This window comes from Lutra lutra, chromosome 9, assembly GCF_902655055.1.
Source record: "Lutra lutra chromosome 9, mLutLut1.2, whole genome shotgun sequence".
Classification (NCBI taxonomy): Eukaryota; Metazoa; Chordata; class Mammalia; order Carnivora; family Mustelidae; genus Lutra; species Lutra lutra.
The window spans coordinates 39,508,919-39,532,600 of NC_062286.1; the positions used below are offsets into that span (position 1 = coordinate 39,508,919).

At 47.4% G+C, this 23,682-nt stretch overlaps 1 protein-coding gene across 2 annotated transcripts in view; it reads right to left on the reverse strand.

Moving 5' to 3' along the window:
- Positions 1-3,933: 3,933 nt before the first annotated feature.
- The window catches only part of SMYD1 (SET and MYND domain containing 1), a 43,526-nt gene continuing 23,777 nt past the window's right edge, over positions 3,934-23,682 (reverse strand). The window contains exons 4-10 of one of the 2 annotated variants that reach the window (XM_047745897.1): positions 23,489-23,619; positions 21,254-21,292; positions 19,198-19,387; positions 12,198-12,290; positions 9,934-10,097; positions 8,732-8,900; positions 3,934-7,412 (exon numbers count right to left, since the gene is read on the reverse strand). In XM_047745897.1, coding sequence (XP_047601853.1) covers positions 7,254-7,412; positions 8,732-8,900; positions 9,934-10,097; positions 12,198-12,290; positions 19,198-19,387; positions 21,254-21,292; positions 23,489-23,619 — 945 coding nt within the window. In that variant the 3' untranslated portion in view covers positions 3,934-7,253. The remainder of the gene's footprint in view (positions 7,413-8,731; positions 8,901-9,933; positions 10,098-12,197; positions 12,291-19,197; positions 19,388-21,253; positions 21,293-23,488; positions 23,620-23,682) is intronic. The other variant, XM_047745898.1, reaches the window with a different exon arrangement.

Sequence of the window (23,682 nt, forward strand, 5' to 3'; positions counted from 1 at the left end):
ATTGTAAAGAATTATTCTGGCCATGGGGTCAAGGACCATTGAGAAGGGTCAAGGCTGAATACAGAGGCTCCATTAAGAGACTGTGGCAATGGCCCAGATGAGAGATGTGGGGGGTTGAACCAAGGCACTGCCTGTGAGGTAAGAAGCACATTGGACAGATAAACGTCAGGGATGTATCAGCAGGAAATAAGCCTCACTCAGAAGGGTTCTCCTGATGAGAATTTAATGGAGGCACTATTTACACAGGTGTGGTTTGAGTAAAGGGAGCCCACAAGGTAGGTGAGGCACCCAGGGACGAGCAGCCACTGAAAGCCATTACCAAACCACAGGCCTGAAGGGACTACGTGGGGAACTGCATTACTTGAATTCACTGAGCACTGGAGCCACTGGAGAGCTACCCAACAGGAGCTGAACCCTGGAGAGGCAGAGAGGGGGCAGGAAAGGGGGGTTGCTGTGGGGAGTAACATGCCACCTCTCCATCCTTCTGTCTTCCCTTCTTCTACTGGGTCCTCGCATGGGCTGAACAAGAAAGCAGAGATCAGCCTTCTGGGCACAGAGCAGGGCAGAGATGAGTGGAGATGAGATGTAAGATAAACGGAAACAAACTAGCACAGTGGGAACTCCTTCGGTCCCAAATAGAAAAAAAAATATACTTACTTTGGCTAAAATTAAAGTCAGGTGGGGTGAAGAGGGGGTTCACTGACTCAGAAGTGGAAAGAACAGGTGGGTCCAAAGTCTTACAACAATGTTACCAATAGTTCTCTCTTCTTATCCCATCCCTTTTCTCTCTGGACGCTAGCTATGTTCTCCCAGAACTTTCCAAACAGCAGTGAGTACCACTAGCAGCACCTCCCGGGCCCCAAACTGAGAGCTGGGTTCCCAGAGAAGAGCAGGGACTCTTCCTCCTCTAATTCAGAAGGGCCCTGGCAAGACCCCAGTTGCCTAGCTTGGGTCACATCCAGTGGTATGTGGGAATCAGCTAGAACCAGCTCCCAACTTAACATACAGCTCGGGGGGTGCCTGGGTGGCTCAGTGGGTTAAGCCTCTGCCTTCAGCTCAGGTCATGGTCTCAGGGTCCTGGGATTGAGCCCTGAATTGGGCTCTCTGCTCAGCAGGGAGCCTGCTTTCTCCCCTCTCTCTGTCTGCCTCTCTGTCTACTTGTGATCTCCCTCTCTCTGTCAAATAAATAAAAAATATACAATCTTAAGAAAAAAAAACAACATACATCTCGGTAGCTTCAGTGTTGGCCATGGTGAGGGTATGTATGTATTCCATAAAAATCAGCACGTGTCACATATCTGGGCTCTTCTCAGCACTGTTATTAAATATTTGCCAGCACACCCATTATGGGTCGGGGAACGCTGCCCCACGATAGGTCCAGGCTGGGTCCTCAGCCAGCCTATCCTGAGCAGCCTCCTGTGACCCTCATGGTGCAGAGTGGAGTCTCTAGAGCGTGAGTCGGTACTGTTTTCAGAATTGGAGAGATGCTGGGCTGAAGAGACTGACTCAGAAGCCCGTTACAGGGGGTGAAGGAGAGGGAGGCCCCTAATGACTCAGTGGGTTGGGCCTGTGTCTTCAGCTCGGGTCATGATCTCAGGGTCCTGGGATCAAGCCCCGCAATCGGGCTCTCTGCTCGGCGGGGAGCCTGCTTCCCCGCCTCTCTCTGCCTGCCTCTCTGCCTACTGTGCTCTCTGTCTGTGAAATAAATAAATAAATAAATAATCTAAAAAGTAATAATAATAGCCCAGATCTTGGGGAACTAGGTGGATGCTGGTGGAGGTTTGGAGGGAAATGATGAGTTCAGCTATGAGCAGTATGAAGGGCCTGAACACCTACCATTGTGAGCAAGACAAAATTTCCCACAAGAAACACACCCTGACAAGCTAGATGGTGCATAAGGACAAAGAACCAGTCTACGAGGCTAAATGCGAATGCCGCGGAAGGACACAAACCACACATCTGGAACGCTCTCTGATGCTTCAAGTTACAGGTCCCTGCACTGCCCCCGGCTCTCTGCCATACCCAGGAAGGTGCCTGGTTTCTAGCGGGATTCCATACATACCACACCTGCCTGGGACAAGCAGGCAGAGGAAGGCAGTGAGACTGGGCTGAGGTTCACTTAGTGAGCACCTACAACTCCTGTCTTGGTGAATGAGGAAGAGAAAGCAGGCAAATTGCACGTGGCTGCAATGTGATGCAAGGGAGGGAAGACTCATTAAGGTAAAGACCTTAAGGTGGGGAGATTATCCCAGCTCATCCCAGTGGGCCCAAGGTATCCTGGTAAGTAAAAGAGGAAGGCAGGAGAGATCAGAGGAGGAGTGATAAGGCTGCTGACTGGGCCCATAGACCAAGGAGTGTGGGCATTCTAGAAGTTTCTAGAAGGATCTAGAAGGATCCCAGACTTTGGACCCACCTTCTAGAAGCTGGAACAGGCAAGAAACAGATTCTTCCCCCAGAGTATCCAGAAGGGACCCAGATCTGCTGACACCTCCATTTTAGCCATGTGAGACCCATTTTTGAACTTCTGACCTCCAGAACTGTCAGATGATAAATCTGTGTTATTTTAAGCCACTGAGGTTGTAGTGATTTGTTACAGCAACAACAGGCCACAGGCGCCTAAGGACATCTGGGAAACCGTAGCCCTGTGCCTGGACCAGACTGTTCTCAGACCAAGCTGAGCTGGGGGTGCTGACAAGGAGGACGAGTTCATGCCAGATTATCAACCACACGTGGCAGCCCCCGATTGTGCTGTGTGTGGGGCTTCTCTGAGACTGATGACGTACTCCCGGGACCTTATGCAAACGGATTGGGTGATTTGTATGTAATGCAGGACCAGGAGTGGGCGAGGGAGCTTCCAGAAATCCTGTTCATCCTCATGCCCTGGATGTTACCATCTGTTACCATGTGCACACCTCAGGCCAGGAGCTTGCACCTCTGACTGCCCTCCCATATGTCGCCATTCTCTCTGCTGTGTGCCCCAACTCTCCTTATTCCCTCCTGCACCCTTACAGAAGAAAACCCTGAGCAATTGGCCCAAGCTGTGGCTGTATCTGGCCCTAAATACAGGTGTCTGTTGACACACTGGGGTTGCAGTGAGCGGAGGCTTAGTCAGAAGGGGAGGAATCAGAGGTCCTAGATTGGTTAGTCATGGTCTGGGGCACAAGCTTCAGAATGCAGATTTCACCCCAGGGTTAGGAAAGACTTCTTTAATGGTGTTTTTAACTATTCGTTCTGTTACTTCCATGTAGCAAACTCCATTTTTATAGATGGACAACACCCCAAAATTCATGTGTTCTTCTAAAGTTAAGCCGATTGCCCCAGTATAAATATTCCCACCATGGCCAACATCGAGCTATCAACGTGATGTTGCTGAATGCAGAGTCTGGAAGAGAAGGGCACAGTCAGCTCTCCAGAGCTGGCCGCCCACTGCTGCTCCTGTCTGCCCTCCACCTTCACCTTCTCTGCAGGGGGAGGGATCCTCGACAGAAGCATGGCTGGAGTGCCCCTGGAGCACTTAGGATGGGCCAGGCATTGTTCAAAGGGCTTTCACGACAGCAAATCTGTGTGGTAGGTAGAAATGAGGAAACAGGCCTGGGTGAAATCACCAGTCCTACGTCATCCAGCTGACATTAGGAGAGCGGACATAGGAACGTCACTGGTCTCAGTGTCCATAATCTTAAAAGTACCCTATTCTCTAAAACTGCATTGTCTATTACAGCAGCCAGTAGCCACGTTGTCTATTTAAACTGAAATTAAATATAATTTAAAATTCAGTTCCTCACTCACACTAGATACATTTCAAGAGCTTAATTATATGTTGCAAGTGGGTACTATATTTGATGACACAGACACAATATATTTTCATCATCACAGAAAGTTCTATTAGACAACGCTGCTCTAAATAGACTGTCACAAAGAAAGAAGCCACACACATTTGCTTGGAAATACAGATGATTTAATGGCCTTTGTTGACTGCTACAACATAAAAACTCAAAATATGCAGTTTTATGTCTCTTCGGCTCTGAGATAAGCAAGTTCATTCACTTATTCATTCACTCAACACACATTAACTGAGCACCTACTATATTCCAGGACCCAGGCTAGGTTCTGGGGATAGAAAAAATTAAAGGGACACGGCTTCTGTTCACAATCTGATGGAGGAGGCAGATAAGTAAAAAGGCAACTGTGATGCCATGAGGAGAGTGTTCTGGTGGGGGGTTTGAAGGTGATATCAGAGACTCAGACAGGCAGCTAGCAGAAGCTAAGGCCTTGGCGAAAGGCTTCACTGAAGGGGTGATGTCCTAACTGGATGTTGAAAGACGAACTGGAGTTGGCAGGTTACAGATATTTTAGATAGAATGTTTCAAAACTCAAAGAGAGGCCCAGGAGAACATGAGTCACTCAGGGACCCATGAGTGAGCAGGTCGGATTGGTATCTAGGATGCAATGGAAGTGAGAGACTAGAACAGAAGTCAGGTGTTCCTGGCGGGGTGTTGAGGGACAGATGTGGGAGAGGGGACAAGGGAAAGAGAAAGAGTTTCAGTTTGGATATGCCAAGTGTGATGTGCCTGGAGAACATTCGAGAGAGCATGTGGGGCTGGAGCTCACAAGCAAGGCCTGGGAATAGAGAGTTAAGAACATCAGCCTCAAGGTAGTGATTCAACAAAGGGCCTAGCCAGGATCATGCAGGGAGTGTATGCAGAGTGAGATAAGGACGAACCAAGAAAGAACAAGAAAGAACAAGAAAGAACAAACCCAACCCCAGGAAACCCCAATGTATCAGTGGCATGTAGAGAAACGGGGTTAGGGAAGAAGATGGAGAAACCACGATATCAGAGGATCATCACAAGGAAATGATACTCAGAAATCAAGGGTTGGGAGTGTCACCTGATGCAAGGAAGCCAAATATGGACAAGAAGCTACCCCGCCAGAGGTGACCTTGTATGAGCCATATTAGTGGAGTTCAGGAAGCCAGCCTGCAGTGGGTTCAGGAAGAAATGGAAAGTGAAGAAAGGCAGATGATAACTATGAGAGACAAGTCCTTTAAAAAAAAATACTTAGCTGTGAAGATTATGATCCAAGAATCCTCAGCATGTTTGTTGATGAAGAAGGCAGGGGATGGAGGAACATCAAGGTGGAGAGGATGGAGAGGGAATTACAGGTGAAACAAGGCCGAGGACATCAGAGGAGTCAAGGGCACAGGTGGAGCATTAGTTTTGTGGGAGGAGAGGGGCTCCTGACATGAGAAAGAGGGAAAGAAGGTCAAGCACAGACAAGACGTGCATGAATGTGGGAAGAGAACTGAGGGCGTCCCATCTTCTGACCTCTGTTTCTCTACGAAGCAAGAGATGAGCTTCTGCTTAAAGCACAAGACTGGACAACGGAGGTGAAGGCCTGAAATAGCTACTGGGCAAAAGGGAGAGAGCCAATGAGGGGCACATGAAACACTTCCGGGCTGCACCCAAAGGCCAGCTGAGGTTGGCAAGGAGTGTGGAGAAGTGCCTGTGTTCAGAGAGGTACACAGAGGATGGTGACAAAGAAGGGAAGAGGCTTGGAGGGCGGTTTTACAGGAAGGCAGGAGAGTGATCATTTGAATGTGCTCTGGGTTCCTGGGAGAATGCTGTAGCCATCTCTAGGCCTATTAGAATGAAGGCTTGGAAGACTGTCAGTCTTCCTGTGAAAGCTTCTAGAGAAGGGGATAACCTTGAAGAACAGTTGAATGCCAGGCATGAGTATTCTGCAAAGAGGTAGCACACTCACAGAGCTTTGGACCAGTTTTTGGCATATTTGCAGAGCCACTGGAGAGGTTAAGAGGGAGGCAGCAGGTGGTTCTGAGGATGAAGTGGGGGATGGAGGAACTAACATTTGAGGCAGAGGTGACAAATATGGGGCTTGGCGGGATCACTTCAAGATGGTAGCTAGAGCTCTGGGGTCATGGTTTGGAAGACTTGGTGACACCCCCTAATGGAGAGCTTTGCTCCAGGATTCCCCTAAAACATTGGTGAGAATTCTAGAACTCCAGAAGATAACAGGACAACTAGATTGGCAGATTCCAAGACCCTCACTCTTGGGTGGAAACCACAGCAACCTCCCAGGACATGATGGCAAGTGGGTCACATCACCAAGGAGATCCTAACCTAGGCGTGCAGAGTCTGGATTAGACATTCTTCTAATCCAGAAGAGAGGTGAGAGAGCAGAGATCCCAGGGCATGGGCAGTGAAAGAAATTAAGCAAAGGAAATCAAAATTATTCCTTACCAAGAACAGAAATTTACTGAGGGCCTATGATGATGTCTAAGCCGGTAAAGACCATCCAGGCACATGTCAGCAAATAAAACTCCCCAAAACCAATTCTGCTGAACCCAAGACCATCACACAAGTTTCTCCCTCAGGTTCATCCTGCTATGACTTCAATCCTAGTTGGCCAATGGCCAGGAAAATCTCAGATATTGTCCAAGTGGCACCCACATCACAGGGAATCAAAGCTTGGCAGTGAAGGTGAGGGAAGGAGACATTTTCTGGGTATTTTAGAAATAGTTTCTGAATAATATTTGCAATCCAGACCTTAAACTGAGGCCTCCAATGGCTAGGGCAAAGCCACACCTCTTTCTGCATATTCACCTCATTCTCATATTTACTAAGAGGTTTTGGTTCTCTGAGTAGAACCTAAATGGTCCAAACATGGCCCCTTCTTCATAGTTCCATGCTAACCTGAGGAAGCCGGACATCACCCATCTTCGTCGGATAAGACCTGAGTATTCCAGACCCTGAATGAGACCAGCAGCCCCAGAGATAACGCAGATCCGTGAGCAGCCTCCTGAGGCTCCAGGCACCTGCCACCCTCGCCTCAAATGTCACCTCCTCCATAATGCCCTTCCCAATGCATACACGCCCCTCCACATACCATACAAATGCCCTCCACTGTGCCCCCCATACAGTTTACCACTGCATTTATTACACTTTGCTTTAGCTGTTTACATTTTGCCTCCCCAGCGACACTTGAAGCTTCTTTATCCCTAGGGCTTTCCACCCAATAAATATTGGTAGGATAAGCTGGGCTAGGCGGGCCTGGGATAGGGTTCAGCTGAACTGAACTAAGTTTAATGAACCAAAATGACCTGAGGAACACAGGACAGTACATTCCCACAGCAACAAGAGTGAACATCCTCATCAAGGGTCTTCCCAGAAACCCACTCCCTCCAGAATGTCTCCCCAGTTCCCCAGGCACGGAGCCCGCCCCCACCAGACAGGGCTTCATTGCTTCTTATGGAACAGAGCCGGGGTTGGCTCACTGCTGGGCTCGGCCATGACCTGCATGGGCTGGTTGTTCAGCGCAGCCTCGCGCATCTTGTGGTACATGAACTCGTTCTGGCGGAACATGCGCAGCTCCATCTCTGTCTGCACCCGCATGGCCTGTGGGACACAGATACGCCATATACAGTGACAACAGGCCATAGGGACATACTGGCTTCCGACCTACCTTGGTCCTTTTGTAAAGGGCAGACAACAGAGTAAATGACTCCCAGTCACTGAGATTCAGCTGCACGCACTCAGAGGACACACTCACACACACTCAAACATACTCACATACAGACACATACAGTCATACACACTGACACAGACACAGACACAGACACAGACACACACACACACACACACACTCACTCACTCATCCTCTGGGGGCTTAATGTCCTGGGAGTGGGCTTGGTTTGTTAGGGAGAGGGAGTCAGATGCCTGAGAGAGTCGCTCGAGGGAATGTTCTTGGCAAAGAAGGCTTGTTTGCAGGAACGGACCAGAGGGGACCTAGATTTGAACCCTGGATCCTGCATACAGGTCCCCACTAACATTCTGGGACCTTAGGTAACTGACAACCCCTTCAGGGTTCAGTTTCCTCATACATAAAGTAGATGAGATTCCTTCATACTTCACAATGGACCAGGAAGGGCATAGTATGTGACATACAGAAAAGCCCCAGGCTCCCACATTTCTATTCAAGCACTATTTCTCAGGCATCACTGAGGGGCTGAGGATACAGCAGTCAAGCTTAGTATACTAGGCATAAAGTTAGTCTTCTCAGACATTTTATGACACCAAAATCTATCCTCTTTCCCTGTACTGTACTGCCTGAGGACAGTCCTTTGAACTCCGTCACCCTCAAACAAACCAGCCCTTCAAAACACAAAGGAAAACAGCAATTATTACGAGCATGCCACTTGCTAGGCACTGTTCTGAGTGCTTTTCACACATTAACGCACAGAACCCTTATCACAACCCTACCCTTTTGTCCATTTTACTGCTGAGGAGACTGAGGCACACACATTCCATGTCTGCGCTCACACAGCTGGAAAGGGGTAAAGCTGGAGTTTAATCCCAGCAGTCTGACTCCAGAGTCTGTGCTCCCCAGCTCCACGCTACACAGCACGTCTTGCAACGTACGTGGGTGCGCGCACACTGCTGGGTGGGCTTTCTCCATCCACGCTTGGAGCAGCTCGGGCTTCGAACCTCAACTTTGCCATCCACTCGCCATGGGACTATGGCCAGGCTAGGCCCTTCCGGGGGCTTCAGTTTGCTCAGATGTAAAACAAGGCGAGTGGTCTAAAGCATTTCTGAATTTCCTTCTGCTCCAGAGGGCAATCTATGGACTTTCCAAAAAGCAGAGTCCAGAACCCAGCTCCCATCTGTAGAGAGAGCTCAGACCAGAAAAGGAGGCCCAGCCCCGACATGCTACTTGCCTCTAGGTCCTTGGTGATTGGGTGGGAGGGTCCGTGGGTCACCAGGAGAATGGCGTAGGCTTTGCAGATCATCCCGTGCCCCACCTCGATGTTACCAGCATGCCAGTTGGTCAGCCCTGCCCGCATCACAGCCATCCCCAGTTGGGCATTATTGGGGTGGTAGAGCTTCCTGTGGGGACACAGCAAATAATTGTCACAGATAATCCCAACTTTCCTTACATCTGCACAGCATCTGACAACTTACCAAGTACCCTCATTGACTTGATCCATCCGCTCTCCCACCAGCGCCGTGAGGCATCTGCATCCCATGGAGCAGGGACTGAGCCACAGAGAAGGGGAGAAGCTACCAAACACCCTGTACGGTGAGGCTGTGGGAGCGGAGACTCTGCCCTGGGCCACGAAGCCAAGTCCTCATAGGCAAAAGAGTCAGGACTCCGCACGGGAAAACAGGAAGAGGGGAGCTCTCGGGGACACCCCAGCCCTCTTCCTGGAAAGCAGAAGTTCAGGGGAATAAAAAGAACTTGAATGTCCTTCTTGGGACAGAATTCTCACCTCCTTGGCACCCTCCTAATAGTTTCCTTTTAGCATATTGCACCATTTTCCTGGCTTTTGTTTATGAATAACATTCTCGCAAAAAAAGGAACCTGCTTATGCCAACTTACTCATTTGGCCAAAGATACAAAGTCACATGCCAATGTGGACATGGAAGGCAAGAGAAGACATTGGCAGAGGGACGGCAGGGGCTCTGCATTTTATAGTTTGAAAGCAGGCTTGGCTAACACCTCTTCTATTCATTCATTCACTCATTCATTCATTCATTCATTTATTAATAAAAGAAAGGTTGCCTATGCTGACTGCTGGAGAGACAAACCTTTCTGAGCACTTAAATTAAGTGGGACTTAGCCTTAAGAAAACCAAAAGCAGAAGCCACTGCCCAAGTGATAGATGAGCTGGAGGATGTGGGAAAGACCAGAGATGACAGATAGGTTTCATCGCAGGTACCAGCCCTGAAGATCTGGTTATTACTACTCAAAGTACTGCGGTAAAAATGCTCAGTCGTAAAGATAGAGAGAACCAGAATCGATTACTGATGCCTGGGTGAGTTACAGGAAGGGGAAGTAGCAACGTATGTGCTGTCTATTTGCCATCCCTGAAACAGACACATTCCAGGGTACTTTCTGAGACCCAGCACTGCTACCTACATATAGCCATCCACCATCCTCCTGGCGTAGAAGGAGGCCTCCTCGAAGGCCTGGAGGTAGGAGAGGACCTCGGAAACAGTGCTCAGCATCCGCAGCGTGTAGAGGTTGGTGTCGGCAAACACTGGCTCCTGCTTCTGCAGGCACTCCCGGCATAATTTCACAACCTGGAGGAGACACAGGCCCCGTCCATTACCACTGCCCTCACGCAGGGGAGCATCACCATAACCCTGGACACCCCTTCTTTTAAGGCTCAGGACATTGCTGACAGGGGTGGAAAAGCCCAAGTTTGTGATCTGAATAACAAAACGGTCCTATTTTGCTACGAGTGGGGATGAAGAGGGTAACAGCGGGAGATGTGGCTGACATGGCAACAAGTGAAGAGAGGTGTTCTCATGATCAGTAGGGAGCAGAGACTTATGAAAGGGAGAGACTGATAGACTGATTGATTCTCACAACAGTACAATGACATAGATACTACTAATATTCCCATTTTGCCAGATAAGGAAACTGAAGCACAGAGAGGGTAAGTACTTGGCCAAAGTCACACAGGTAGTAAAACATGGAGCAAAAATTCAAACTAAGCAGTTATGCTTTATCTTAACAACCATTCCTGTGATTCTCCACCCTGGTTGGGCTCTGGAATTACCTGGAGACCTTTTTAAAAACGGCACGGTGTGTGGGCCCTACCCCAGACCAAGTGAAACCAAATATCGGGGGCTGTGTGGAGACCGGGTGGGGGGTGGTCCCTGGCATCCGTAGTTTGTACAAGCCCCTGGGTGGTCCTTATGCGCAGTTAGGTTGGACAATCATTCTCTGAGGAAAGTGTACAAGATGAGCTGGCAGAGAGGCTCCCAGGAGGCCAGGAGACCCACCAGGAGGGTGTCGCATTGGTTCTGGTGAGGAATAAGAAGCTTGGAGTCAAGCTTTCCTGCCTGACTCAGGTGTCTACATAGGCTTAGGTTGACCCTACAAAGTCAGATGGTCTCTGGATTTTAGTTGCTCATTGTTCTCTTCTTGCCTTGCCACTGTCATGGGAGAAATGCCACATAATTCTTCCATTTCAAATGAGCAGAAGCTAAATTTGCTCTGAGATTCTCCCAGTCCCATGAGGCAACTGGGTTGGGGTGTGACAAAATGTGGGCCCACATCCATTCATCTCAAAGACAATCCTCTTCAACCCATGGGACCAGTGTCCAGCCCTCCACCTGGCCCTGCTAAGTTTGTACGGAAGAGAAAAAAATCAGAGGAGGGAGCCAGCGCAGTCCTTCTGGTTGCTCCAACCCCTACATCAGGCTTCCGACGCAGGGTTTCCATATTGTACAATAACACACATCGACGTAACCATCTCCCCACCTGACAGAACTCCCGGAAAGGAAGGAGCAGGTCTGTGTTGGTCACCACACTAAGGGCTCAAAAATGTGCAATGAATGAGTAAATGAGGAGGATGAAGATAAAGGACAAGCAGACAGAAGTGAACACAAATTGTTCTCTCACATTGCCATGCCTTAGTGGTTTCCAAGCCCGGCTACATGCCTGAGATGTTTAAAAAGCTTGGAAATGAAATACTGGTTCGCAGTCTGTTGCAGACTGGATGAATCAGAGGGGGCGGGACACAGGACTGTGCATTTCCAGCAGGCTGCCCCGGTGATTTTGATGAAATGCTCTGCAAGTCAGTGTTTACTTGGGAGGGGGGTTGGGGGGTGGTTTGTCTCAACTTTGGGTGCCTGTTGAGATCGCTTGAGAGCTTTAAAAATCCTGATGTCTGGGCTCCATCCCAAGAGATTTTGATAAAATTGTCCTGGGTCAGTGTCTGAGCATCAGGACTTGTCCATGATTCTAGTGCACAGATAGTCAATAACTTCTGCTTCTTTGAGAGCCAGGGCTGAATACTCAGTAGAGACTGAAAACTGTAGCCAGGACACACATTCAATTATGAAAAAGCAAGCAATCCACTGCCATCTCCCTTCCTCCACCTCTGATGCCAACCTGAACTATCACAGATCCCCCAGGGACATTTGTCAGGCTGCCTGTGCTCTCCCCAGACCCAGTTTCAGTAGGCTGAACAGTCCCTGACAACATACCTCTAAGAGGCTCTGAAGACAAGAAGAGTCACAGTCCGAACCAAGGGACATCCTCCAGAAAAACAACCTGCTTGGTAGTCTCCCCATCTCCACCCACTCCATCTCCCCCCGCCCCCTGCCCCGCTTACCAAAGAACCTTTTAGCTCTCTTCCCCATCCCATCCCTAAAAAAACGAATTCTTACCTCATGGTACAGACCCTCAGAGCGAGCCTTGTCAATTTTTTCCAGGGTATCCTTGGAGAATTGTATCATCTCCTTTACCACCTCCTGAGACGGCTGGGAAATGGAGGGACGATAAGTTAGACACACCCCCCCTCACAAAGCAACCCATTGCATCTCTGCAGAGTCGCCATCTTTGACATTCAGTGTCGTGCAAAATGGAGGCCTTCCTCATTCTGAATGCTTCACTTCCGTACAGGAAGCTCCAGATCCCTACAGCTTTTGCAGCTCCCTTGTCAAGCTTCTGACTCAGGGGCACTTTCCACCAACCAAGCCCCAGAGCCTTGCTGGCAGCCAGTCGTTCCCCACCTTGCACTCACGCCTGGGTTTTTGGACTCCAGGGCCAAATCGGACCTTGAACTCTGTGGTATTTTCTCTGGCATTTTGGATTTTTAGCCTATCACCTGAATATTTACCATTGTTCCTCATTACTTCAAGTCAACCACATATGCCCATGCATTTTAGTCTTTGCTCAACTCTGATTTACATACTGACCAGCACAGAGCTGAGGACTGAAGCTTAAGGCTTGACCAAAAAAAATCCTACTCCAGTTTGCCACTGCAATTCATTTAAAAGGGGATTTTGGGCTGTGTGCATTCAGATCCTTCTGAAGTATCTTAGCATCCAGTTCCTAGTTCTTTGTCTTGACCAGGTTGTATCATAAGAGAGTTTGTCAGCTGTCTCTGTGAAATCTGGATTCATTAGGCTTATAGCATTTACCTGAATGGTCTAGTGATTTTTTTTTTTTTTTTAAGATTTACTCATTTATTTGAGGTGGGAAGGGGCAGAGGGAGAGGGCGAATGAGTCTTAAGTGACTCTGTGCTGAACAAGGAGCCTGATGCAGGGCTCCATATCATGACCCTGAGATCCTGACATGAACCGAAACCAAGAGTCAGATGCTTAATCAACTGTACCATCCAGGTGCCCTTCTAGTGATCTTACTTTTTTAAAAGATTATTTATTTATTTATTTATTTATTTATTTATTTATTTATTTATGTCTCAGAGAGAGAGAGAGTGAGGGCGAGCGCACAAGCAGGGCAAGAGGCAGAGGGAGAACCACTGAGCAAGGAGCCTGATGTGGGACTCAGTCCCAGGACCCTGGGATCATGACCTGAGCCGAAGGCAGACACTTAACTGACTGAGCCTCCCAGGTACCCCGCTAATGATCTTATTTTTAAAGAATGAGGTTTTGCTTTTTAGGGAAAGAGGTATCTCAATTAAAAAGCCCATGAAGGCATCACAATTTTAAAGGAAGAAGTGCCAAAGTTCTCAATTTCCAAAGAAAAAGTTTACTTGCTGTGCTTGTCCATATGAGAAACTCCTTTCTGGAATTAACTTTTTCTTTTTATTTTTCTTTTTTTTTTTCCTTTTTTTTTTTTTTTTTTTCTTAGGCATATCTGATAAAATTTTTTTCCAAAATGAAAATACTTCATTATTTATTTGGGCCCCACAAAACTGATAGATGGAAACTGTAAAAAATCAAAACATATGAAAAAAAGTAGGGAATAAAAATAGAAATTCCTACAATCCACTCCACGATGAACACACCATTTCGAGGAACATTTTCCAATGCATACATATAGGCATAATATTTAAAATATTTAACAACTGGCCAGGAAAGGCACTGACCAATCAGAACAGACACTGACCATAAACAGGAAGCATGTCGATTATGGCCTTATCAGCACCTACTGGCTGAACTGCATTCCGTAGGTGTACACAGGCGTGTGTGTATATGCCAACAGCACAAATAGTTCTTCCAACTGGAAGTGTACCAGATTTCTGTCTATAGTCTGTTCTTTCACTCAGTAGGTATGGATATTTTCCCATACCAATATAAAAACACATTACCACTTCAATTAATTGTAGAGTTTTCCACTGTATAAAGCCAAAATAATTTAGTTAACCAGTTCTCCAGTTTTCCAAATTTCTCACTATAAGGAATTGAGTTCAGAGGCTTTATTTAGATTTTCTGCCTACATTGTTTTGTGAGGTCACCTTCACCACACTATCAAAAAGTAACAGGAGGACGGGCATTCGTTCCCTTAAAAACACACTCCCTTAAGAGATGGAGATCAGGATCTTCCCTCAGCTTCCCAGGTGTCCTGAGCCAGTGCGGCAGTGTCCACTTTATAGTATGAGAGGCCCTGGCCAGGACGGCTTGCTTCTGGGTCAGGATCTCCTAAAGGAATGGACTTTCTACTTAGGCCTCTATTCACCTCACCTACTCTGGCTTCTCTGAAATTCTTGTCCCTTCAATTTTGACTATCTTCTTTTCCCTCTGTACCTGGCCTCCTTGGAATCCTGCATATCTACCTGCCCTTGTCACACGGCCTGACTCCACCACTGAGGTAGCCACCGCTGCTATTACTTCTGCTCACAGGCCTCACTCCTGATCTTACCTTTGTCTCAATCTTTAATATGGCCGAGATTTCTGGCTTCTGGCTATCTTCTAGTCCCAGAGTGCTACTTAGTCTTCTGTGGACTTGGACCTTGTCTTGGTTATAGACAAGTCATTTTAGTGCATATTCACTTTCCTAAACTCATTTCAGTCAAGCACATAAGTAAAAGGGGGTCCACATCTCACCTGGTTGTACAGAGCTCTGTAACTGGTAGTCTAGAGGTGTACCACTAGTCTGCCAAACCTAGATTTTTTGTAACATCCATAGCTTGTTGCCCTAACAGTGGCTCATAGAATCAATCTAGTTTACGATCACCGGTCTCTAATCTAAGTTCCATCATCTTTAAAACTCAAAATTCTGGGGCACCTGGGTGGCTCAGTGGGTTAAGCCACTGCCTTCGGCTCGGGTCATGATCTCAGGATCCTGGGATTGAGCCCCATATCGGGCTCTCTGCTCAGCGGGGAGCCTGCATCCCCCTCTCTGCCTGCCTCTCTGCCTACTTGCCATCTCTCTCTCTCTCTCCCCCCGTCAAATAAATAAATAAATAAATAAATCTTTAAAAAAAAACCTCAAAATTCTTAGTGAATCTTCTGTAGTAATAGATAGCTTGCAGGGTAGAGTTGGAGAATACCAAGTGGTCAGATGTTAATAAAAAGTCTTGTTCGATTTGACGTTGAAAGGAAGAGTGTTACTTCAAGCTCTGGAAGTGAATCAAATTTTTTCAAGGAGGCAACTGCCAAGATTCTCAAAACAACCTGGCTAAAAGCTTGTTAATTACATGTGTGACATGTGATAAAGCTATTCTGAGAAAAGAAATGGGGCTGTTCCACTTGGCTCCACTTTTCAGAGTAAAGGCAAGAGGAAAGCATGATCCACAGCTAGGATTTAAGGAACCCTACAGAGAGAGACTCCCCTCCCTAGAAACACAAAATAGACAACCAGGAGGGAAAGAGTAAGGAACTGGAGCAGGGGGAAATGACAGTGGAGGAGAAGCCAGAGGAAGACTAGAGGAGGAAGGGGAGGAGTCAGCAGAGGGGGAGGAGTCACTGAAGGGAGAAGAGCTAGAAGAAAAAAGAGGGATGCTGGTTCCCCAACCTTGAAAAACTAGTACCTTCCTATTGTGAAAACCAGGGGTGAGGGCTGGGGAGAGAGAAAAGAAAAACCCAAGGAACCTAAACAGGGAGGCTCCAAAGGGGAGCCTCCTCCAAAGGGGAGGGGAATGTTCTACATTGTGGTGTTATTTTCTCATTTTTTTAAATATTTGGTTTTTATTTTTATCCAGGTTACCACATACATTTAACTTTGGAAGGGAAAAAAGAGTCTGGTTTCTTAACAAAAAATTAAGTAATGGTGGGAGCAAGTTATGAAACAAATACCCAGGGCCACACATCAGGAAAGAAGACTGGCTGGATTGCAGATAAAACACATTATCCCACAGGTTCTAGAATGTCAGGACGAGGGTGGACACAGGAGCTTATTCTTTCCTGTAGCTCCTATGGTACTGTTCCGTGCTCTGCATACACGTGCCAGTATACATTTCCCAGAATATAGAATGTTTGATTTGTGAAAAACAAAAATCCCGTATTGGGGCGCCTGGGTGGCTCCATCGGTTAAGCCTCTGCCTTCAGCTCAGATCATGATCCTGGAGTTCTGGGATGGAGCCCCTGCATCAGGCTCCCTGCTCAGCAGGGAGTCTGCTTCTCTCTCTCCCTCTGCCCCCACACCCCCCGCTCATGCATGGGCTCTCCCACTCTGGTTCTCTCTCTGTCTCAAATAAATAAATAAAATCTTTAAAAAAAAAAAACCACACACACATAATAATTCATGGGTCCCAATTCCTTTGTATCCTGTCTGGGAAGGGTGACTCTCAATTTGTCCACACCAAGCATCACTGATGTATTGTTTACAGCCTTCTCCTCCTCCTACCATCTGTATCAAGCCTGACTATGCTTACACAGGCATATGTGTGCATGGATCTGTGTGTGTGTGTGTGTGTGTGTGTGAGAGAGAGTGTGTGTGTGTCCCTTTTATTTTTTATAAATGGTAGCATTTTTATAAATGATAGTTTATAAACAGTGTAATGGACTGAATTCCATCCTCCCAAATTCATATGTTCAAGTCCTAACCCCCAGTACCTCAGAATGCACCTTACTGGAAATAGGTCACTGCAGACTTAATTAGTTAAGATGAGGTCTTAATGGAGTAGCGGGGTCCTTAATCCAATATGACTGGTGTCCTTATAAAAAGAATATCAGGTGAAGACAGAGAAACACACACTGTGAAGAGATGCAGAGAGAAGACAGCCATCTGAGAGCCAAGGAGAGAAGCTGGAGCAGAGCCTCCCCTCACGGCCCCCAGAGGGAACCAACCTGGCCTACATGCTGATTTCAGACTGCCAGGCTCCAGAACTGGGAAAGAGTACATTTCTGTTGTCATCCGCCCACTTCTGGGTACTGTGTTATGGCAGCCCTAGCGAACCAATGCAGTGGCAGTGTTTGGTCCTTAATTCTTTTCCCTTAAAGAGCTTACATTCTTTTCTCTTAAAGAGCTCATTCCAGGGGCGCTTGGGTGGCTCAGTGGGTTAAGCCTCTGCTTCAGCTCAGGTCATGGTCCCAGGGTCCCACATCGGGCTCTCTGCTCAGCGGGGAGCCTGCTTCCTCCTCTCTCTCTGCCTGCCTCTCTGCCTACTTGTGATCTCTGTCTGTCAAATAAATAAATAAAATCTTTTTTTAAAAAAGAGCTCATTCCATATTTGTCCACAAAAATTTACCTCATTGGTTTGAGTGACTGCAAGGTAATTTAATTTAAATTTTCTCAATTGGTGATTATTTAGGTTTTATTCAGTTGTTCTCAACAATGCTGCAACATATCTCTTTATACACATACCTTTGTGCACATGTGTAAGTAACTCTGCTGGGTAAATTCTTGGAAGTAGAACTGTTTGGACAAAGAGTAACAAATATTACATCCTAAGAATAAAAATAACTTAGTGGCAGGGCACCTGAGTTGCTCAGTGGGTTAAGCCTCTGCCTTTGGCTCAGGTCACGATCCCAAGGTCCTGGGATGGAGTCCCATGTCCAGCTCCCTGCTCAGTGCAGAGTCTTCCTCTTCTTCTGCCTCTCTTCCCCACTCGTACTCTCTCTCTCCCCCACCAAATAAATAAATAAAATCTTAAAAAAAAAAAAAAGTTAGTGGCAAAAAAAAAAAAAAAAAAGTCTAGAATGGCCAGAGGATGAATGAGAGAAATGAATCAAGTGGGGAAATAGTGTTATCTGAACATTAGCACTGATAGCATTGAGTAACGAATTAATTGAGAGTGGCCCCACTGTCTGTACCTAGAAGTCAGTTTTGCTCATAGTCTTTGCTCTAATCAGAGGCAAACTTCTGCTCACACATACAATGCAGAATTTAAGCTCACCAAGAAGCACATTTGTGTATTTGTATCTTAAGTGTACTGGTGGCCTATGGGCTATAGAGAGGGGCTCAGAAAGCCTCCCTCAGGAGTCCAGCTCCTGGTTAAAAATCTATGTGTAATTTTTCAGACCTGACCACAATTACAAAGGCTCTACCTGGCATGCCTGTGGGAGAAAGTGCCCTCCGAACAGTCTCTAAAGGGAGTCCAGCCCTCTGCTGCTCATGTTCCTTGCACAATTTCATTCCCAGCCAGGGGCCTTCATTCTTAGGCCTTACAGGGGAGGAGGAGGGAAATTTGAAGACTCTCTCTCTCACTCCAACCTAGTACCCAGCACTTTTCCACTCCTAGCCCTTCCCCCACACCCTCTCCCTCTCCCTCCCCACCTCAGAATCTATAAAAGTGATGGAGCCCTTTGTTCTGAGTGCCCCAGCAGTGAGAAGACCCCCCACATCTGTGCCCTGACCTCCACCTGTGCTCCCTTCCATGGGGGAAAACAGAACAGGAGGTGGCCAGTTTCAGCCTTTTGTTGATACCATTGCTGGGCTCTCTCCCAGCTTAGCTAAGCTCCTGACATCCCCTCCATGATCCTTCAGCTGCTCAATGGTCTCACCATCAACCAGACAACAGGCTACTCAGGAGTTAAGCATGTTAGCCAGCCTCCACATTGCCCCATGTCCACATTACCCATTCCCAGGGGACTAGGAATACCTTTGTGATAACCAGGCAACTAGTCTCTTTGCCCATCTGGTCTCAATATATGAAATTCTCAGCATTACTTAACCAGCAAAAGGGTAAAGAGAGGAACTAAAATTTACTCAGTGCCACCCTATATGCCACTCCCTTTACATATATTATTTTGTTCGATCCTCTTAACAACCCTGTCTACTGGGTGTTATCATTCCTATTTTATAGATGAGAAACCGAGCAACTTCCCAGTGTAAACTCCCGGCAAGGGGTGGCCCCAGGACACTAGCTGGGACCTGTTATCTGTGCTCCGTCCACCTCCCATTAACACCTTTCCGACAGTTACTGGCTGGTTCTCCACGAACTAGCCACCAGGGGGCGCTGGTTAGCAGTGAACGCCAGCCTCGTGGGCTCGTGGAGAAGAGGGTCGCAAACACCCCAGTGGCAGGGCCACATGTACCTTTGGGTCATCTTTCACCCCCAGAAACAGGTCATCCTTCAGCTTTTTTTGGCAGTGCTCACAGGTGCAGTCAAAGTAGTACTGCTTCTTCAGCTGCTTCTTGCGCTCTTCGCTGACGTTAAGGAAGTCGATATAGGACACTGTCAGCTCCTCTCCTTCCGAGATCTTACCCAGGGCCCGGAGCTCAATCCTGGAGAGGGTAAAGGAAAGAGGAAGTCAGATCCAGGACCATCAGAAGGGGCTTTCTGCTCTTCAAGGTCTCTAGGAGTTGAGTCTCAAAGACAACTTCCACTAGCAGTCCAAGAAAACTCCCATTTTCCCCACAAAAGGGGAAAATGTGACCTAACAGACAGTTTTCTGGATAATTCTGCTCTACTCATCAACAATCGAATCTGCTCCATTTATTTAATTGATTGGAAATCCAATTAAATCGATTCTGGGTAGAGATCACAAAACCATACCTTGCTTCCATGCTGCAATTATCCCTGTACATTTTGCTACTGATTGCTTGCAACAAAGGGGGTCAACCTCTCCATTTCACAAGGGAGGGCGCTGTCTCCCAGAGGGGAGGCAGAGGGGAAGGAACTTCCCCCGAGGTCCCACAGCACCTTGGCAACAGTCAAGATCAGAAATCAAGTGCCAGTCATGCTTCACCTCATCACACTGCTCTCCCTGGACCGTCCTCCATCTGCTTCCTGGGTCTGCCATGCACAGGAAAGGAGATGCACCAAAGCCCTTCATTTTAGGGCTCTGCCGATAGTCTAGAGAGTTCCATGTGAGCAACTCCTGGGACAGTGTTGAGTGTGGATCTCTGCCATCTGGTCCTGGTGGCATAAGTCAGCAGTTCTGCCCCCCAAAACCCCTTCTCCAGGCACGGCTCCGTCGTGATGTTCAACAGTGATCCAGTGCCGGGTGACTTAGGATTTCTAGCAGCTCTGTGTCCCATCATGGCTTAGCCAATTCTTGCAAGGTCTCACAGTATCTCAAATTATTTCAATCATGTTAAGGGAATTTCCAAAGCCAAATTAATTTAATGTCACTTAAATATGAAAATATGGGTGCCCCATTTTACCTTACTTGGAAAGGGGATCAGGGGATAAACAGTGAGCACCACTCCATTCTCCCTCTTCCATCTCTAATGCCCAGCAATTCTAGAGGTCAACTAATTGAGCCACACGTGGACAATTTATTTAAGCATTTCTTGGAGAGATTAGAAATGCAGGCCAGAGCTACAGAGACTTAGAACCAGGAAGGTCCCTAGAGACGTCTCATCCTGACCTTGGTTTTATAGATGTGGAAGTAAAGGCCCAGGGAATGATGGAAATCATCTAAAGTCATGTGTGACGCAGGCCAACACAGACTCCAATGCACCAACCACTTCTACCCCTGCCTTCCCAGAGCCCAAACTCCCACGCAGAGTTTGGTTCTTAATCCAAAGAACATTTCAAGTCCTTTTAAACCAAACCTGAGAAAAAGACCCATCTGGGGTTATTTATTTGTCATTAAGAAAAGTCAGAGCAAAATCTAACCTACAACACTAATTCACAATTGGCCAGAAGCAGTAAACAGAATAGTGTGAATAAATATTTATCAAAATTATCACAGTTACAGGGACTATTTTCAGAAGCCAGTATGGGTGGGAAGTTGGGGGTTATAAACAAACACACTTCTTTAGTAGGTCAATAAAATCAGCAGTCCTCCTTTTATGATAAGCAGGACTTTGAGGGACAGTGTGGGCTTTGCTAAGGTGATGTGGACTAGAAGGGACCATCATGCTTTGGGGCTGGGGGAGTGAGAGAAGTCAGGCGTGAAAGACGGGGAAGAAAAGAAGCAAAGGAAAGCAAAGGCACAGCAGGGAGTGGGTGGGTGAGGAACAAGATGATTCATATGTATGCATTTAAAATACAGCATTCAGCAAGGATAAGGCTTTGGGGACACAGGAGAACATTACAGCCGAGAAGCAGCCACGGAGTCTCGGGAAGGGGTGGGCCCAGCAAACCAGGCAAGTGAGGGAGATGGGTCAGAGGAGAAGGGATGCTTGCAAAGACTGACCCACCTCATCTGGGTGTGAAACATGGATTTCACTGCCTCATGACTGAAAGACAAAACAGACACCCGAATGGGAATCATTACCATTGGCTAGTTCAGCACAGCTAGCAAGGGGGCACAGCAACCCAGCTAGTGCGATCAAAGTTTTGGCCATGACAACCAGCTTTACATCCCAGCCCCTTCCAGCAGGGCTCCCTTGACCAGACGCAGCCTGGTATAGCGGAAAGCACACTGGCTCTGGAATGAAAAGTTCTGGATTCAAAGGTCCTCATCGTTCCTAGGCTCAGTATGCTCCACTGTAACCTGGAAATGCAGTTCCATGAGATAGTACATTTCAAAGTAGGTGCCAAAAACTGTAATGGGATGCTATTGTTATCCCACTCACAAGCACCTTGGCCGAGTAAGTGTTGCCTCTTTGATGTCTATCTTGGGGGACTGTGTGAACTGTGTATGGAGACTGGTTAGGTCACACAGGTCATGTATAAAGTTTGTTGGGGTTAGAATTGGGTTCTTTCCACTATGGCAGGCAGCTGGGTGGTGACTGTAGTCACCTTCTCTTGCACAACAGCCAAGAAGCCAGGTACAATGTGGCTGCTCAAAGTTAGTGGATGCAAAGAAGCCGGAACAGACACCAGGAATGATCTGAAGAAAGGGCTCCCGGGTTCCTGTGGCTGTCACATGTCACAAGGGGAGCCCTGGGTCACCATGGCTTGGGGCAGTGACATCCTGAAAGGCCAGCCCTATATGTGGCTGGATTTGATCCAACCAGGCTAACCTGGGACAACAGCTCCTCTGAGGAGGATTCCATGAGGTCCACACCAGTGACCCCAAGAGGCTTAGGAAGCAAACTGCAAGTGCCACGGGAAAATTACCATTTGGGTCCCAAATAAATTTCTCTGTCTTTTTTTTTTTTAAATTTTTTTATTTTTTTCAGCATAACAGTATTCATTATTTTTGCACCACACCCAGTGCTCCATGCAATCCGTGCCCTCTATAATACCCACCACCTGGTGCCCCCAACCTCCCACCCCCCACCCTAAATTTCTCTGTCTTGAGTGACTTTCTCACTTGCTTGAGAGCCTCTTGTCATGCAGGCCCTTGTTTCCAGAAACAGGAAGGAATGGGGGAATCAGAGGCCCTGCTAGACTGAGGCTTAGGCTTGATTCCTGACTGAAAACCAGAAAGCACTGTCTCTGGTTTCCAAGAAGTTTTGGAAAAGGAAATCTGCTCACTGTTGATGGCTCAGAGTTGACTTGCATCTGTCATAAAAGCTTATCTCATCTCTAAGAGCAAAATAAGTAATACTGCTTAGGTCTTGTTCCCCCAAATCCCCCCCAGCCCTGAGCCATGGACAAGAGTCTCTTCCTGTTTGCTGACTTCTCCACTTGTGCCCACCCCCAAGACATATTCTTTGTCCTTCTGTCCCTTGATTGTGCCTTTGGAGTGTGGGGCGAGGGGTGTGGGCTTCTAAAGGGCTTCATTACTCAGGGTCCTTTGCTCTCTGGCTTCTGGTTGGAGTTTGGCCAATGGGAGGAGATCAGAAAGTGGGAGGAGAGAGAGGTTGGGGTATTTAGTCACCCGGCTCCCTCTCTGCCTTGCAATGGTTCCAGCAGCAGCTGCTTTCTCTACCAGTACAGCTAAGCTATTGGGTTGTGGGTAGAGAAAGGAACTTCTCCCATGGCTACAGCTCTCACCAGTTGCAGGAACAATATGGTACACCTGACCCCTAGGTCTAGAGGCAGTAATGGTTTCATACTATTGCTAGACTCTGGACATCTCACCATTCCTTGTTAGTTTCTTAAACTTTACCCTTACTTCTATAGATTGTCCTGTTACTAAATTCTCTTTGGGTAAACTCTGAGCGTGCCTTCTGATTTCTGCTGGGACCTTGACTAATATATGCTCTGCCTCAGCCCCTTCTCAGCTGATACTGTTCTGCAGTGACCTCTAGATAGATAATCCTAGGCTTCAAGCTTTAAAGCAGTAGTCGGAGGTTTACCTAACACATCTAGGCAGCCTCAAGAAACATGCAAAGACCCAGAAATTACCCATGTGGAATTCTTTACTATCCTCCTCATTACCCTTCTCTTATCCACTATGATTCTAGAATGAAATTTCTATTTGCTGCCCAGTCGAAATCCATATTAGTGCAGGTTCCATGGTTTGGTTTAGGTCAAGTGGAGAAAACACTATGAGGTCTCCCCATCCCCATCACACCATCCCCAGTTAAAGACATACTCACTTGCCGTTGTTAAATATGACGGTGCAGTTGGGCCAACAGTCGTGGTTCACCAGGCCCAGGTTGGGGAAGATACCCACGCCCACCGCCTGCAGGCCCCTCTGGTCACTGAGCGTGAAGCCATTGCAGCTAATCTACCCAGAGGAAAAGATGAAAGAGTCAGTTAACACACATAGATCAGGGACAGAACACCATCC